This window comes from Stegodyphus dumicola, chromosome 2, assembly GCF_044657685.1.
Source record: "Stegodyphus dumicola isolate Sdum_Otavi_A_Nest chromosome 2, ASM4465768v1".
NCBI lineage: Eukaryota > Metazoa > Arthropoda > Arachnida > Araneae > Eresidae > Stegodyphus > Stegodyphus dumicola.
In genome coordinates this window covers 203,610,332-203,630,114 of record NC_140769.1, presented here as the reverse complement: position 1 = coordinate 203,630,114, position 19,783 = coordinate 203,610,332, and the positions used below count along the sequence as shown (strand labels likewise).

The following is a 19,783-nucleotide window of genomic DNA, read 5'->3' as shown; positions in this document are numbered from 1 at the left end:
AAGTAAGAACATTAATATACATAAGATATTTTGTGTAACATATGTGTTTTGCTGCTCCTGCAGTAGTTGGCAAGGAAAGAGTATCTGTCACATTTCTTAATCACATTGGGCGTAAAGTATTGAACTTCCATTGCATAATACATTAGGAAAGTTTAGTTGCCAAAATTTTGTCAAAGAGCTTCATTTCTGTAATGAACACTATTGTTAAAATAATTAATTTCATAATGTCTCATTCTTCATTGGTACACAGACAATTTAAAGCTCTTTAAGAAGAAATTGAAGTGAATATGTAGATCTTCCCTTATATAACCAAGTCCACTGGTTTAGTTGAGGTAAGGTCTTGAATAAGTTTGTGTCATGCATGGAACACATTAAAGTTTTTCTTAATGAGAACGAACAACATTACCCCGAACTGAACAATAAAGAATGGTTATGCTAATTGATGTTTCTGACTAATATAACTAAACACCACAGTGAACTGAGGACTGTAAAGAAAAGGCCAGAAAGTTCTTGAATGTTTTGAATATTGGGAAGGCTTTGCAACAAAATTAAATATATTTTCCTGTGATATTAATACTAGTACCAACAAATACTTCCCAAATGTTAGAGCACTTAACTTCAGTGATAAACTTCAAACCTACGCTGAAGCATTTAAGGAGAAATTTTCTAAAACATGCAAAGACTAAGAAGCTTGTAGGCCTATATTTCCTTTCCTAATTAAACCAGATTTAATAGACCAATTTATAATTCCATCTGATTTGTCAGTTTTTGAATGGTTTTTGAAAGTTGATAATTGTGAAATAGAAACCACTGAAATAACATCTTCAAAGTTATGTAAAGCAAAATTTATGGAACTATGGAAAATAACTAAAGATAAATGATCAGCTATTTTTAATTGCTAGACAGATTTAATTGTTTGAAGAAAATAGCATGTGCTTTGCTTACTGGTTTTGCTCTATATTTCTAAGTGAATAAATCTTTTCTCACCTGAAAAACATTTTAGCCCCCGAAGAAGTTGTTTAGCAACTAAATATTCAAAAATCATATGTCAAATTGAGAATCACAAATTATACCCCTCATATTGCAAGAAACTTGTAAGTATTAATATGAGTAATAATAATAATAAGTAGAGCAGAGCAGGAACATAGTTTGCATTAAAATTAAAATATTTTATTTAAATAAATATGTTTAAAAGCTACGTAATGCATGTACAATTTTAATATTTTATTTATGTTGAAGGAATAGTTATATTTATTTTGTTTATTTTAATGTTAATAAATACCTTTAATGATGCATAATCAATATATAATAAAATTCTAAATCTGTATTCTTGACCTCTATTCCCTAATTCTGCATGCATTGCTGCAGGAATACAATTGTTTCAAATATTTCCTACTGTGCAGTATATGAATCATACTAGTAGATTGGTTTGGCACACCACAGCTGAAGGTTGCTGACCCCTGCTATAGATAATGTCTTTCTGAGTTTTCTTTAAATATTCCTCTTTTTTATTTTTACATTAAATCTGAGAACTATATATTCAATAAAACAAATAAATATTTAGCTTTTTATTATATATTTTTTACATTACATATTAAGTACATACATTGCTTGTACATAAGTCATGCCGAACGTTACACTTCTAACTGTTGACTTTTATAACAGCCAACAATACAATTTTTGCACAAGAACCAAACATTCATAGTGAAGCAAATATAAACTGAGATTCAATCTATGATTTCACTCAGCTGCACACTCATTTTCTCCAATTATTTATGGATGATCTGAGGCCTAAGGAGTTGCTGAGTTAACAATAATTTGTGACATTTAAATTACTGGAAAGTAAAAATGAATATACTTTTTTAGATATTGTAATGTTAATATCTCTATGCAACTCTTATTTGAATGTAGATTTCTTTAAAAAAAATAATATTGTGATAGTTACATGCAGTTTATGACTACTTTTCATTTGTTATGTTCTCACTATAACTGTATTCTTCATAAATTAAATATTAGAATAAATTTCTCCTCTCAATTTTTGGACAATACAATTAGTAAAAAAAGGGGGGAATACGTGAGGAAATACAGTAAATATATTTAAATATAATTATTATGTACACAGAAAATAATGTCAGTGCAGTGGAAAAATGCAGTAGAGAAATTTAAAAAAAAAGGAGGAGGGGATTTTTTTAGAAAATAAAGAGCTTTTTTTGTTAAAAAAAAAAAAAAAAAAAAAAAAAAACCAATGGTATAAGAATGAGGCAAATGAGGAATCTGCATCAGATGAACTACTGGTAGAGGCACAAAATTAGCTATCAAAAATTAGCAATAATTTTTTTAAAAAATTATGATTTTAGAAAAGGATTTATGATTAATGAATGCTGATCTCATTCTGTAATTTACAAAATGAACTCGCTTTCAGTTTGAGAAAGAATTAGTATTAATAGATTAATCATCAAAATATGCTGGAAAAAAGTAAACTGAATTTAAGAAACTGAAGTCTCTCTATAAATTGTAACTTGATAATAAATTATACTGAAACACATAATAATTGAAGAGCTTGCAGCAAGAAGGACCCAGCTCCACTTTGGTAGATTTTGTGTTCATGGGTCTTTTTTTGTATAAAAAAAATCGTTCTTTGCAATGGAGTAAAAAGCCACTGGAGTAGCTGTAAAAAATCCTTTTTTACTAGCAATTTTAATGAGGACAAACGTTTAAAACATAAGTTAAAAAATGAATTTTTTAATTTTTTAAAAATTTTTTCTGAGAATTTAAAAATGTGCAGCTGAGCTCTTCTTGCTGCAAGCACTTGAACTGCTATTAGAATAGATAAATTTATGGAATATTTTAAGTAGCATAATTACTCAACATACAACAATTTTTAATACAAGCATTTATATAAAATAAAACAAAATATTTATATTTTATATAATAACTAATAGATATAAATTTATCTTTAAGAGTAAAATTTAGATTTTTTAAAATTTTATTCACATGAGATATTTTTAATAAAAAGTGAAAACAAATTCTCCAGAATGACTGCATATGAAATCATTTTAATGACAAAGATTCAGGAAAATTAATTACCTTAGCCATTGCTTGCTCTTTCTCTTGAATTGTTTCTTCTATTTCCCACAATCTTTCTCTCAAAAGATCCATATTTGGTTCAACTTCATTCATCTGCTATTTATTATTTTAAATACATAATAATTACATGCTGCTTAAATTATTTAAATTAAAAATAGATCTATATATAAAAATACACTATTTTTATTTACTTTCAATAAGTGTTAACTCCTCAAATAATAAGTTATTTTCTTTAAACCTGAGCAAAATTATCTCATACTTCAGGAAACTTGAAGCACAACAATAACAAATACATAAAATAAAAGCCATATATTATAAATTGCATTATACCTTAACTACGGTAGCTGGTTTAATAGTTTTAGAAAACTTTAATACAACACAAATTTTAAGAATATAGGATATAATATTACTTCAGAATCATTATACAAAATAAAAATAACTATGTTTACGTATGAAACTACATAAATACTAAGAGATGATATTCAAACTGAAAAAATCTTAATATTTCATGCATGAATAATCATGCCTTTTCCATCCTAACCTAAAATCTGCTAAATGCTTTAAATGAAAACTTCTCAAAGATTAGTTTTATTCCCATGCAACTAAAACATTCATTAAAAAAATGTTATTGTAATTTCATTGGCCCGGCCCCGTATCACTGTTACGATGTCGAAGCAGCGTGTGATAAGGTCGCATAAAGGATTAACATGAACAAGGATGTCTCGAGAGCATAAGACGAGTATTATTATTATTTAACTTCCGAATACGTTTTCAATAGTTGTTAAGTTGAATTAATTGTTTTAAAAATAATATTAATATGTTGGCATTGTTGTAAACGCAGGCTCGAGAGCCACGTATGGCTCTTGCACGTAAAATGTAGAGATATTTGAATTTGTTTGAAAAAAATAGGAAGAATAGGTTTTTCTCTTGTTGATTGTATGTAGCAATTTATTTTTGGCGATCAATAAAATTTTCAAGTGGTGTTCGATCATTAGAGTTTTCATTGGAGTTCAACACCACACCACAAGCCCAAGTGCACCATTCATTATTTTGCAGAGAGAATTGAAAATACCATATTCAGTGTTTATCTGTGTTACCTCCTGAAATAATCCGCTCTTCTCTCACTTGTTTTCATTAAAAAAGATTTTGGGAAAATGTATCAAATTTAAACTGCTAATATTAGATACAAATATATCAAATGTATTACATTTTTAATGTTAATAAAAATCTTTTAAATGTTTTTAATTATGCACTTCACTTTCAAAATTTTATTTGTATCTTCTAAAAAATACAAATGCATTTTTCATTAAATTCACATTTGCTTTTTAAATTTGTTTTTCATAAAGCAAAAATTCCAGATTTTGCTTTAATTAAAAAATTTTAGTATTGAATAGAAGTTTTTATCATCCTCCTTTTTTTCTTATAAGAAGAATTTAAGAAACTCACTAACTAAAAAACTAAAAACTGAAATGCTTAGTGAGGTCCGAGTGAGTGGATCAAGATCTAATTTAGAATGCTATAAAATTTACAAACAATCTGATATTGTAAAATTCATCAGATTACAGAGACTTAAATGGGCTGGCCATCTGGCTAGAATGAATGAAGATTGTTGCTGCAAGAAAATCTTTCTGGCAAAGCCCATGGGAAATAGACTTCGGGGCAGATCCCTGCTAAGATGGATTGACTGTGTCAAAAAAGATCTTAATATTTTCAAGGTTAAAAACTGGAAAACAGTCGACAAACATATAGATTTCTGGAGAAGGTCAGGGCCCATCCAGAGCTATTGAGTTATTGAGGAAGAAAAATTTTGTAATGCATAATTTCCAGTCTCCTGCCATATATCTTGATGGCATTTTCAGACATAAAAAAAAAACTCTTGTTTGCACACACACGCGCGCGCGAACAAAAAAAAAAAAAAAAAAAACCGATTAACTGCAACAAAAAAAGATTACAAAAAGAGAACGCTGTCACTCCTTGGATGATACTCTTTGGATTTCAGGAAACAAAATACTGACCATATGAAAAAGCTCTGAAAAAGATATATGCAAAGCTAAGTACAGGACTTCAGTTAGGGTTCTAGGGAAAAATGCCCAAACAGAAACATGCCCACATAGAAAAATGCTCACATGGAAAAAAGCTCACTTGGATATATGCTCACATGGAAATAAGCTCACTGATAAGTAAAATGCATAGAAATATCCTTTCATTAATCAATAAATAATTAATGGATTTGAACATCTTTGGATGATATTCTTTGGACTGGAATTTTACTGGACTCTCTGGATTTTTACTGGAATTTTTTTAAAGAAAAATTATTTACATTATCAACACATCTATAAGTATATATTTAAAAAACTATAACTTATGTGTAGATTCAATTGATATATAATATTAACAAATGGGCTGTTTTGAATTAAGAACAGGGGAGGAAGAAGGAAGTAAAAATGAAACAGAATGCACAGTTAAAAATTAATTACAATTTTAATTGTTAAAAAATAAAATAAAAGTAAAAATAAGTTACACATTTTATAAAAGTAACACATTTTATAATAGCTACATATTCATAAGTTACACATTTAGAAGAATAAGCAAATAGAAATAATTGTTTTATTAAAATTAAGCAAAATACCTTATTATATATAAATCAAAAATTTATATTTTGAAAAATATGTAAATACATAAACTTATTGAATATTAGCTAATACATCTAAATATCTAATTTTATCATCAAGTTCATTATAGTTTCTTACATGATTCGCTATTACCAAATGTAAGTTTTTATATATATATATATATATATATTTTTTTTTACTTCAATACGTTCTATATTTGCATTAGTTAATAACAAGCACTGATATGCTAAATCTTTTTTCAGTTCGTCAAATAAAAACCACATACTGGGATAGCTACAATTAAATAATGAATTTAGTGCGTTATGAAAGCCTTCGTAACAATTTGTGGTTTTAGGAGATTTTTCAAAGGCTGCTTCATAATGATTCCACACTTCGACTGGAAAATGTGGTCTTCTACCTCTAGGCCCCTGGATGTATGTAAAAAAAAGTATGTAAGAACTTCATTGTACCTATCTTTGTTGGGATATGTATCAGCAAGTTGATCGTAAACTTTTCTTACTTCATGCGGTGGAACAAACGATAAAGCCACAAGTGATTTTAGCTTTATTTTGCAATCGATGCTTGTTTCATTCTTCAAACCAACATTTGAAATTTTTCATTTCACTTATGCAAAATCAAAATTTGGCATAAGTGAAAATAACATCCTTTTATCTCAGTGTGTGGAAAAGCAATGGCAGCAGCGTTCATACTTGCTTTTTCAAAATCGACTAAAACTTTGTCTGGAGCCAAATCCAGAAGTAAATTTTTAATTATATTAAACATTTTTGTATAGACACCTTTGGTCTTCTTTGTTAACAAATAACATTAACATATATACAAGGTGGATAAGAATTACCAACCTTTGCATGCCAAGTGTATAGTTGATAAAACAAATTGGGAATTTTATCAAAAGTACCATCTCCATAAATTGTATCTTTTTTAAATTCCAATAACAATTCTTTATCACCAAGCACCAAAATTCTATCTGGATCATCAACACCACTATCAAATAGAATTAACTGAATGTACTTATCAGGTACATTAAAATGTATATTTCTTGGATTTGGTGTATGGTCAATTTTTTTGTGATTTCGAAGACTCTGAGCTAGAAAAGAATTTTTTGGCAAATATAGCAATACTTCATTACTGATTTCACTCATCACATCACCCATAACATTTTGAGGTGTAGCTCCTACAGCTTTGATTGCTTCCTTCATTTCATTCTTTGCAATATTGGCCTTTACCTTCCGTACGCAAGAATCATGGCAATGATTTGATGGTTCCTGTATTATTTCTTCTCCTTGAGTTTACATCATTGACTTGCATTTTGCTGATCGGCTTTGTCAACATCTCCAAGTAATGATACTGTTAGTAACTTGAAAATATAAGTAATCGAAACCCAGATATATTAATGCACGTTTTCCTTTTTGGGTAGTTGTGAATTCCATGTTTCTAAAAAAGGTTTAGTAGACACTAAAATGTATTTGTTTCTTTCTTCATCCCCTCAACACTGATGATAAAGTACAAATAGTTTAGACAACTTTATAGAATGATGTCAAAATCCCGCACACTCATAGGGGGCCTACATCGTTAGCCCTGAAAGACATCCCATTATGCAGCTAAAATAAAGATTGATTGATGGCTAATTTGGTCATGCTTTCTTCACCAGCATTGTAATACGACCACAAAGGAAAGCTTACTTACACACACAGGAAATAAGAATGACCCTTTTGTTAGGATACGTGATACTTCCGTCTGCGCACACGCATAATGGATTGAACTAATAAGGAAAGATTGCGCGAGTTTTTATCGTGTGCTCAACGATTTATGATATAATCAATGTCATATTTTTAGTTAGTTTGTTTTGAATGTTTTAGAAAATGATTGTGTAGTTTTTGATCTCTTGTAATAACCTCTTTGTTATAACTTGTGCACAGATTAAAGCTTTAAAAAGCTGATCCTGTATGTATTTTTGGGATATACCTGAATGAAGAACCTGATGATTCAGATAAATGCTGTTTTACTTACCTACTGTTGGAATGCTTTCCGCATTAATTAATATGGTATATTGATAGGGGGCACAATACCATTTTCACAATCTATCAGATTGGAACTACTGCTGATTTGAAAGCATGCTTTTAGGGGATTGTCTTTGTTAGCTTTAAGATAAGAGACTAAGCAACTCAAAATTTTACCTGGGTAAGAATACAAGTAGGATGTTATCAAAATAAATCTTCACAGTTGGTGAAAGAGATTATTTCTAAGGCCAGATTTTTTAAATTGAAAACACAACTAATTCCCCGTGTACCACAGAGTAACACATGGGATGAGGCTAGTTTCAAATGCAAAGCATTTATCTTTGGAAGAAAAAACGAAGAAGCAAATATTTGAGTTTTATATGTCTGGTTATAAGAAAATGTTATATTTGTTAAATTTTTGTTATAATAATACTATTGAATTTAAAGCATTTAGAGAAGCTTTTCCCACATATTTTACATAAGTATGTTCAACTGAGTGCCATCATAAATGTCCCTAAAATTGTTAATTTTATTTCTAAAATTTTTAATTTCTGGAGAAATTTTAGAACTTTTTTGGCTCCAAACATAAATAACTACATTCTTCTTTTCTGCTTATTACGTGCTCTGCCCTTAGGCACTACACGGAAAGGAAGGGATGCCCTATGCAGGTCTTTTTAAGGGAAACTGGCTCATATCCATATTACACATGGAGAAAACCATGAAAACGCCCATGCAGCAAGCCCATTCGCCGAGGCTCGAACCCTGGATTGAACTACCAGTGTTCAGCGGCTTTAACCACTCGGCCACTGGTGGGCCCTACATTCAACTATTAATATCTATAGATTCTCATCAAAAGTATGAAGAAAATGAGTAAAAAAACAAAAATTAACTATTGGCAGTTACAAAGCAAAAACATTTTGCACAAGGGCAATGGCATAAAATGTTACAGTACATGCAAAATTTTACTACAGTTTTCATTCTTTTATATGCCGCCCCAAGAAAGGTTAATGTGAGCATTTGTCCATGTGAGCAAAAATTAACTATTGGCAGTTACAGGGAAAAAAAAAATTCGTACAAGAGCAGTGGTATAAAATATTACAGTACATGCAAAATTTTACTAGAGTTTTCATTCTTTTATTTGCCGCCCCAGAAAAGGTTAATGTGAGCATTTGTCCATGTGAGCATATTTCTGTGTGAGCTTTTTTCCGTGTGAGCATATTTCTAAGTGAGCATTTGTCCATGTGAGCTTTTTTCTATGTGGGCTTTTTTTCCTATGAGAAAACATGTGAGAATTATTCTGTGAGCATTTTTCTGGACATCTTCAGCTAGTACTATGTATGAGGATCATGTTCTTAAATAAGATATAAACTTTCAAGGCTTCATACTTAATATTATGCATGAAAATAAGTTCTTTGAAAGATGATAGCTGATTTTAATACATCAGTGTCTAGACTTTTATGAGTTCAACTATTGTGGATTCTTGTTACCAAAACATAAAGCTCTTCTTTGTGCAAACACAATCTTTGATATTTAGCAACAGATCTTTGCTAATGCGCAAAGCCAAACTGCAGGTAACAGATAAAAATATCAATGCTTAAATATACATAGTATGGAAAACCAAATAATTTCTAAACATGAAAACTCACCTGCAATTCATATATATTGTTCTGTATATGATTCTCTGCTGAGTTAAAACTCTCCATGTCATTCATTCTGAAAACAGATTTAGAAGGAAACCTTAGACATAAAAGTAATGAAGAAATATAAGGGAGGAAAAATGCAGTTCTAAATTATTTCTCATTAAGTTTTTTTTTTATTTTTTAAATAAAAGTTTTCTAATTTAAGAATGAGAAAATATTCAGACCTTATCACATCTGTTTCTTCTGGAGGACACACAGCAACAGGAACTATAACTGAGGCAGAATCGATAATTGGCAAATGCTGTTCAGATATTATTGCCAGTGGAACTACAAAAAATTAAAATATATGTATATAAACATATAATAAAACTGTGGCTTTTGTAATTATGATTTATTTTGATATAATTTAAGCAATTAACTTGCATTTTATAAAAATATCATTACTGTTCCAACAATAATAATAAGTTTCAATTCAGATTTAAATGCTAAATCAATCTTTATTGTTTAATAATGTCTTATTTTTTAATTGTTTGGGAATCATACAAATAAATTTACATTTATAAGATGTATGTGATAAAACTTTACGGCCATGACTCAAGTTATTATCCAGGGAATTACAAATTTCACTTAAAAAGCTACTAATACTGATCACTCAACAATTATCATTCTCATAAATATTTTCAAAATCCATCATGCAGTCCAACATAGCCAGGTTTTGCAGGTAATTGAAATGATACTTGACAGTAAACTACATCTCATCACAATACAAACTTTTTTTTTTCTTTCTGTTTACAATACCTTTTACTTTTACACATTTGATTTCATTTTCTGGACATAAATTCAATGGCATAATACAATAAATTATAATTGTTTACTTTCATGCATATCATAATTAATTTACTTCTTTTTGTTGCTGTGCATTTGCAATACAATTACAAATCGTCGCATATATAATTTGATCACTAGAATGTAGCTGACATATAACTGTTTTAACACTTATTTTTAACTTGATTATATTATCGGATTATTATTAGATGTATGCATATTTAATTCTTATATGTTTACACTTTGGTTTGTATAAGCTGAGAGTGTTTGAAATTATAAAAGTTATTTCAAAACAAAATTTCTCTTTCAATTTCAATGCCAATTGTTTAACAGGCAGTAAACAACTAGAGGCACTGATGAGATTGGGAATTCATCAGCAGTTTAAAATATAAATAAGTGCATTTTTATTTTTTGATTTACATCTAAATTTGACCTCTGAAGTTTTGCATATATTTTATATATTTTTTTCATTTTGAACTCGTATATTACAATTACTTATAGTGGATCAAGCTACTGTAATTATCTGTGTGGCAGGGTAAAAGTGGACTTTACAAGGCTCCAGAATAGTGTTACTTCTGATTTAACTAAAAACGAAGTAATTTTGCATCTGGAGTGCTTGGAAAGAATTTATTTGGATTTTGATAAATTTGATACCCAGTTAAAAAAGGAGCAGTCAGAAACTGAAAAGATTGAAATAAAGTATTTAGTTTAAAACTTCAGCATGGAAACTTGTTATATTCATTGAATGAGGCTAATGTGCCAAATGTTCCAGAAAACTCTAATATAAGTAACTTTAAGTTATCGAAGTTGAATATTTCTATTTTTTCAGGTAACTTTGATGTCTGGATGATTTTAAGGACTTATTTGTGCAACAGTGTATAATATTTCTTTATCGAATATTCAGAAATTTTAGCATTTGATTAGATCACTTGCTAATGAACTGGCTTCTATAATTAAACATATTCCAATTAGTGTTAATTTATGGCAATTCGCTGATACTTCAGATGAAGTTATCATGGGCTTAAAAGCTCTTGCTGATAAAGCAATCTCTAGGGATCTACGGTAAATATTTATGCTGCTTCAAAAAGTAGATTCAGAAACTCGAAAGTTATGGACATAGAAAACAGTGGAAAAGATCGTTGTGCATTTGATTCAGAATCTTTATTTCCAAAATGATTCGCAATGTAATAAGGGAAAGAAAGCTTTACCAAGAAAGAGCCAACTACATTCTCTTTTTCTATTCATAGACAAAGATGGTTTCTTGCGAGAGGGAGGACATCTTCAAAATTTATTTTTAGCATTTAATGTCAAACATCCTATAATATTTCCTTCTCAACATAAATTTAGTGAATTACTAGTAAAAGAACATCATATTACCTTCATGCTGATCCTTTTTTACTATCCCACCTTATCAGGCAATCCTACTGGATAACTGAAGAGAAAAGATTAATACACAACTGCATTAAACACTGCTTAATATATCATCAAGTTAAAGCTGCTTCAACTCTGCAGTTAATGGGTGACTGACTTGAACATCATGTGGTTTCGGAACAACTTTTTTTGTATTTGGTGTGCACTATGTTGATCCTATTAACCTTAAGTTCAATAATAAATAAAAAATAATGAAAGAAAGTTGGACTAAAATAACAAAAGATTATATAGCTCTGTTTGTTTGCCTGTGAACTAAAGCTGTGCATATAGCAGCAGTTAGTGATCTGACTGCAGACTCGTTCATTGCTGCACTTAAGCGCTTCATTTTGCGTTCAGGTGAACTGTGGCACATTTATAGTGACTACGATACCAGTTTTGAGGAAGTATGCAAAAAAACTACATGAACTAAATCAAGATTTGGTCTTCATGGTATGCAACAGAATCACTGTCATGAGAACTACCTCGTCATCTATTGAATGACCTTTTATACTGCCTGCTTTACGACACTTTGAAGGAATATGGGAAGCTGGAATTCGCTCAATGAAATTTCATCTGAGAAGAGTATTGGAAAAGGCTCTTTTGATCTACGAAGAGTTATCAGCGCTACTTGCCCAGATTGAGGCTATTTTGAATTCTTGCCCACTTTCTTAGGTGAAAGATTCTGATATTGACACTACTAATGTTTTAACCCCATCTCATTTTATTACAGGCGATACTTGCATTCTAGACACACATCTCCTTGTTTGCATGAATTTTGGCGAAAACTTATTAAGAATCTTCAACACGGATTTTGAATTTGTTGGAAAAACAAATATTTGATTTTTCTTCACCATTGATCCAAGTGGCAACATGCCAAACCTAACTTGAAGATCGATGCAGTGGTTCTTGTCATCGAAGATTATTCTCCACCTTTAACATAGTCTAGGACGTGTCATCGATCTCCATCCTGGCAAAGACGGATTAGTTCGCGTAGCCACAGTCAAAACTAAGATTGGCCTCTTTGTGCCTTTGTATCAGGATTGAACCTGATAGGGTAGGAGTATGATAGGGTGTTTACTTTCATGGCTCTCGTAATTAATCTTTTTCTTGCCCTGCATTGGCAACACACTTAGGAATCATCGTATATAGAATTCGATCACTAGAATGTAGCTGACCTATAACTGCTTTAATACTTATTTTGAACTTAACTATGTCATTGGATTATTATTAGATGTTTATGCACAGATATTTAATCATTATATATTTACAATTTGTATAAACTGAGAGTAGTTGAATTTATTAAAGTTATTTCAAAACAAAACTTTTCTTTCAACTTCAGCGCCATTTGCTTAACATCCAGTAACCAATAATAATAATGGTATAATATGGTAACCTAATAACTCCCAATTACAAATACAGGAAACAAATTAATATAAATTACAACTAAAAGAATGTGCCTCTTGCAATATATTTCTAAATTAATGAGAAAGAGAAATACTTGGCGAAGTCGCAGCATAAAATGATGGAGCAAACGATGCTGATGGCAAAGGATGCCTTACAACAGATGTCGGACTAGTAAGTTCTCCCATCTGAGAGACAGCATTAACTTGAATAGGCATAGGACCCCGTATGAGACTCTTTGAGCACCTTGATATTGGACCATATTTGGAAACCAATGGTGGATCAAAAGGAATAAATTCATCTTTTTCTGATGGGCAGAATAAAGGACAGCTATGGCAATAGTTCCTGCAACAAAAATAAAATACCTATCAAAATTTCATCATAAAAAATAATTAAAATATTGAAAACATTAAACTTATTAAGAAGATATAAAAATGCTTATTGATTTCATGGCAAGATAAAACATGATCAGCTACTGTCAAATTAGAGCAAATGTAAGTACACTTATGGAGATACACAAATGGAGGTGAAAAAAGAATTATAATCACTTACATGAAATTTACAAGCACATATGGTAAAAACTTGACTATCCGAAAAGATCGGGAAAAGCCAAATTCCAGATAGTTGAGCATGAATTCACATTAGAAAAAAACAGATTGGTGCTAAATCACACTGCTTAGTGGCAATGTGTGAGTGTTAATAACATTACAAGTTCTATAATGGCAACAAAAATCTCTCATTTACTAATTTTTTTAGAGGAAAAATTTTTCTAAAATTCTGGTTACTTGAGCTTTCCAATTAGCTGAATGCTGGATAGTCGGGCTTTTACTGTATACTGTATATGCAATTGTGCATTCAAGATCTAGTTCATAAAAATAATGTAATAAAAACAGTTCTCCTTTTCCATAGTAGTTTGAGCATACTTCATACTTAGATTCATTTAACCCATTTGCTGGCTGTATGGCCCATAACAAAAAGATGAAATAGTCAATCTTTTAATAATTTTATATATAATACCTTATATAAAGAAATAAATACTTAAAAACATTACATAAATAAACTATTACAAAAACACCCTTACACACATATCAAAATACAATGATTGAAAAAAATCAGAAAATCATGAAAGAAGAGTTTCTTTTGAAAGTGATTCTGCCATTCAGCTCAATAAATATATCAAAAACTTACTCTTAATTTATTAATGATTTAATAAGAATTTTTAGTTATGTGTATTCACTGATTATAAAACATACAATGATTCTTGTAAGAATTACATATTAAATGCAGAAACGTTATATTTAATACTAATTTAATTTCCTTATTTAGAAATTCTAATGCTTAATTCTGTAATTTTTGCAAATATTGATCACTATCTTCTTAAGCTGTGTTCAGACGGTGGTATAAATGTCACAGTGACTTGGTCATAAGGCACAAAATGAAGGAGTTCCATTCACACCTGTGAGACAGAGTATAAGCCTTAACAAATTAGAGAAGCTAAATTTGCATTATCTGTTTGTTGCTACAGCTCTTCCGTTTAGGTTTCGCATGTTTGCTCTGACTGGTCGACTTTTATATCAAGTCACCATAAAGCTGGATACTTTGAACTTTATGCCGAAGCTCCTAAACCAGTTTTTGTGACAAAGCAAGGTCTGGTTACCAAGCAAAAGCTCGGCTTAAACCAGTTATGGCATTTATACCCCCTTCTCCATCCTTCTTCTGACATTTATATTCCTTCTCTTCTTCTACAGAGCCTTATACTCCCTCCAATGCAACAAACTAAGCTGATTTTGCTAATGAAGATTATTCACAATATTACCAGAAATACATAGGTTATTCCAAATTATTATTATCAACAGGGATTTTGATATTGTTATTAACATGGATTCAGTCAATTAGAATTCTTTGATAAAATTCAGATTATAAAATGGATAAGAGTTATCACATAGGGGTTAGGTAGGAAAGAGAAAAAGACCTCATATTAATATAACTTTTAAAACTGTAATAAAAACCTACATCTTATACTGTTCTATAACATATACATTTGATTATACAGTTGTGCAATCAAATTTTAAAATGCAACTTTTCCATTACTTGCAAAATTTAAATAAGGTAATCATAGACAAGGAATAATGTTATAAATGGGTTTAGATATTTCATATATTCATACTTTATAATTATGACAATAATCATACCATTCAATTCAACAGATTATGCAGACTATTGGGCACAATGATTAATTATATAATTTAACTTAACTTGGTTTATTTGTCGCCTTGTTACTTTATTTGGATCAAATCTTTAAGCCTCTTCTAGAGTTGAGTTTTTTGAAATGCATCTACTTGCAGTGACAATACAATATTCTACAGGAATTTTTCAAAATTCAATACTTTTTTTTAAATTAAGCTTTGAAGTTTTTTGACATATTCTTGTTTAATGAAAAAATTTGGAAAATTCTGATCTTTGGACCATGGGATTGATTGAAAAATTATCTTCTAAGCTAAGATTTTTCAGAGTATCATTATCAAGTTTTCAAAAATCATTCACTTTTGTTTGGAGGGGGGGGTATGATTTGGATGTTAGCAATGATGGATTATGTCAACAGCTCTATGATCTTAAGTTATGACGAGGTTGAATTTCTAAATCAGAGAAATTAAAATGAATAAAACGCAATGCTATGCCTTCAGATATATCAGATGATTTTTAAAAGATTATGCCATATATACTTCACTACTAAGTTCGTTTGAGAGAATACTTTTCTTATGCTCAGAGGCAGTGAGTTTCTTCCTTTATTATTGTTTGCTCATTTTGCAGAATAAAGTGCATAAAATAAAGCACATAAAAAGCTTTTTAAGCTACACACTTTTATTTAAATGCACTACAAATTTTAAAAAATGAATTTTCAGTTATAATAAGATTCTTGATCATAATTCCAATTAAAATAAAACTGTAGGGCTCCAACATAAGAATTGTTCTAGAACATTAACATAAACATAGAATTAGCAGATGGTAAAGATAGGTCACAAGAAAATGATTACATTAAATTCTTGTTGAATTAAAAATCTACCATTATCAGTAGCCTTCAATTTTAAGTTGTGTATAACTGGAAGGGGAAAAAAAAAAAAAAAAAAAAAAAAAATCAGATAAGTAAAAAAAAAATCGCATTTACTTTTTAGGAAAGTTAACTAAAACAGTACACCTTAAAAAAGTTTATTTGTTGTTTACTGCATTTTTACACACAAACACTTTCAAGCGAAAAATAAATATGAATATTTCCCTTTTTGAAACAAGATATATGTTTAGCAAAATTAATAAAAATAATATGCAGCCATATAACTGAAAATTCAACACTTTCTGATTATCTGCACCCCCATTTAAAAGCCGTACGCACGTTGGCAATTTTGAGAAAAAAAAAATCTGTTTAGATATTCTTATGTCTACGCAGGCTATTCAGAAAGTAACTTACATTTTAGAATAATAATAATAAAAAAATTAATAATTAAATAAAATAAATAACAAAATTAAACATTTTTTATTACTTACATTTGAAAGGTACATTATTCAGCTATTTTTCTACATAATCTCCATATAAATTAAGACACTTATAGTATATGAGCTTGTTAACTCCATTGTCATAGAATGTTGCCGCCTGAGACTTCAATCACTCACAGACGCCTGCATGCATTCGTCATCGTTGAAGCGCTGTGTTGCAAGCCAGGCACACACAAGTGTCTCACAAATGATAAACTTTACCTAACTTTCGTCTCCTGTTACGACATGATCGAGAAGTGATTCACTGTTCGTGGTATGCCTCAAGAAATGTGAAAGTTGCTGCCATGCGCTGCTTTTTGTGGTCTTCTGATAAGAGTACCTATCTGGCACAAAACTCTTGATAGCCTAGGTCTTGCATCCCAACATCAAACAACAAAGTTCATGAAATTTGAGGAAACTAGTGAGAGTTCTGAAATTGCAAAGTGGTGGATTTCATAAATTATTTCATTGATTTCCTCTACAAGTTCAGCATTAACAATGCTCGGCTAGCCACTTCACATTTCTCAGGAAAATTTGTGCAGCTGTGTTTAAACATGATGCACCATTGTCTCTCTCTGGCTTCACTCATTATGTCATTTCCATATACCATACAAAGTTCCCAATAAATTTCAATTGTTCTCAGCTTTTTTGAAAATAAAAATCTAATCACTGATTGCATTTCATAACTGTTGGGATTATCTATTTCTGCACAGGTTTAAAACATTCACAATGAACAAGGCAGAGGCAAAATGTGCCGTCAATGATTACAACCTGATGCATAAGGATTCAGTAGACACTCCAACACCAAGATGTGAATACTAGTACTATCTCTTGCCACGCAGCAGCGAAACATAAGTTACTCTGTGAATAGCTGTCGTATTTCAATGATGCGTCCAGTGTTACCTATTTTTTTTTTTTTTCCTGTAGAAGACACAGGTACTTGTTGGAAGTAATTACATCAATTGATAGTTGTTTTTGTGGATAATACCAGTTCTTTTTCACAAAATTTCATTGATGTATATGCCTTTGCCCAGTAACAAAAAAAGCAAACAGCTGTTGAAAATGCAATATAGCCAGCTTCAAATCAGTTTAGAGATCCCATTCTAATACTATGCATACAGTTTTTCTACACAGTATTTTTCTACTGTTAAGCAAAACGCCACATATTTGAAGAAATGCAATGCTTTCTTTTTGATTAGCAGGCGTTATAAGGAAAACACCACATATCTGAAGAAATGCAATGCTTTCTTTTCCATTAGCGGGCAAACTCCAAAGTCCCAATATGATTCATTATGTTAAAAACAAATGTACTCGATGCAAAAAAGAAATATTGATCAGAAAAATAGACATTTAATTTCAAAAGAGGAAATACACATGTTCTACGTGCCTACCAACATTGTCACATAAATACTTTTCATATTGCCTCTTCAATACATTTTTATGACTTCGATGAGGGTGTGGATAATCAGAAAGTATTGAAAAGAAAACTTTAAATATATATAATTTTATCATAAAGATTAAATAACAAGGTATTTTTTAATTTTGAAAACAAATATTAAAAAAAAAGTTACATTTCAAATAAATTGTTCTCCACCTCGACTTCAGATCCAGGAGAAATTACTTCATCGTAGTCAGGATTTACAGACGAGTAACTGCTTATGTTGCAGTTTGATGAAGGTGGGCCATAAGAAAAAATATTTGCAGAGGTCCATGGTGAATAAAATGATACTGCATTACTATCTTCCACAGCTTTTAACTGGAAAGAAAGAATATAAGCAAAAGCAGAAAAAAGCATACAACATGTACAATACTCACAATTAAATCAATGCTATTTAGGAAGAAGATTCATTCTGTTAACAGAAGATAAACCACCAGTTTTTTTAATGGCGGCATTAAAATTACTGTACAGTTGAAAGAATGAAGAATATTTTCACTTACCAAAATATATTCTTATAGTTGCTACCAGGTAGCATTTTTTAGAATAAACCTAAAATTTGAACATACTCGAACAATAATCACATTAGAACTTTGATTTCTCAAATTAATGTAGTTCAAATTTTTGATAGCATGATCTGAATTTCCTACTTACACACACAAATTACATTAAAAGTTAGAACTAACATTCCAAATAAGCCAGTCTTTTTCTCTTTTTTAAATCAAGCAAAGCAAGGCTATTTGAAAATACCTCAAAACATTGTTTTTCCTATTTATATTATAATTTTTAAGAAAGCAGTCATGACAAATGAAAGAGAAAGTAATGATGGCAAACAAATAAAAGATTTTACACTGAAAGGCTAAATGCTAGGGGTAGAAGCACGATAATAAGCTGGGTTTCAGTTAGCTTTCAGAACTGCACTTTTAACCCTTTAACTGCTTAAGACGTGTTTAAACGTTTTCAGAGTTTTCTATGTTTAAGACATGTACACACAAAGCCCAAATTTTGCCAAAATTGCTTAAGACGTGTTTAGACAATGCACTCTGGTGTTCTTTCCCCTACCTTTCTGCAGGCGGTTGTCAGTTGACACAAAGCACTTAATGAAGTGTAAAGTGTCTTTGAAAAGAGCACTTTACGAAAGAGTCCTGAGAGTGAAGTATCATAGTCAGACAGCAGGTATGTATTATCTGCGCGGCTACTAATAGTTTGCGAATGAAGATAAATCGTTTTACAACTGTTTGCCTTGTGGTACTTTATACAAATGAAAGTCAAACAGGATCAGACGTTGTTATAGAACATTGCCGAATTTTAGTAGAAACAGGAAAAAATAAGATTTGTAACGGAAGACGCCCTTTTTAATAAATAATATGTTATACAATCAAATATTTTTGTATTAAAAGTTGATTACAATTTCTGATTCGCCAGGAAGAAATATAAAATGTAGCAACCAGATTTCTTGTTTGCACTCGTATTTCAAATGTGCATTATTATAATGTTATATTCTTCCTTTTACATTCTGAAATGTTAAAACTGAGCTTTCAGCATGCCTGAGTTTTGTACTCGTATGTGTGGCTCTGTGTTCCATAGAAATGGCGAACTGACATATAAAAATTTTATGAATGTTGAAAGGAAGATATTCTACTCGAAAACTTCAATTAAATGGAATAAATCAATATGCCGAAGGAATTTCTAGAACTATTTGTTTTAAAAATTTTATTATTAATATTTTAAATCCACAATGTTTAAAAATCCAAGGAAAAAAAATACATATTCCTTGAAAGTTTTTTGGAAAGAAATCTATTGGTATAAAATCGCTTAAAATTAACG

The 19,783-nt window shown here is 30.2% G+C and overlaps 1 protein-coding gene across 3 annotated transcripts in view; it reads right to left on the bottom strand.

The window, feature by feature from the left end:
• Positions 1-19,783, bottom strand: part of LOC118181153 (uncharacterized) — a 115,610-nt gene that overhangs the window by 27,238 nt on the left and 68,589 nt on the right. For 2 of the 3 annotated variants that reach the window (XM_085811650.1, XM_085811648.1), the window contains exons 11-15: positions 18,093-18,277; positions 13,091-13,338; positions 9,582-9,684; positions 9,364-9,430; positions 3,088-3,183 (exon numbers count right to left, since the gene is read on the bottom strand). In XM_085811650.1, coding sequence (XP_085667776.1) covers positions 3,088-3,183; positions 9,364-9,430; positions 9,582-9,684; positions 13,091-13,338; positions 18,093-18,277 — 699 coding nt within the window. The remainder of the gene's footprint in view (positions 1-3,087; positions 3,184-9,363; positions 9,431-9,581; positions 9,685-13,090; positions 13,339-18,092; positions 18,278-19,783) is intronic. The other variant, XM_085811649.1, reaches the window with a different exon arrangement.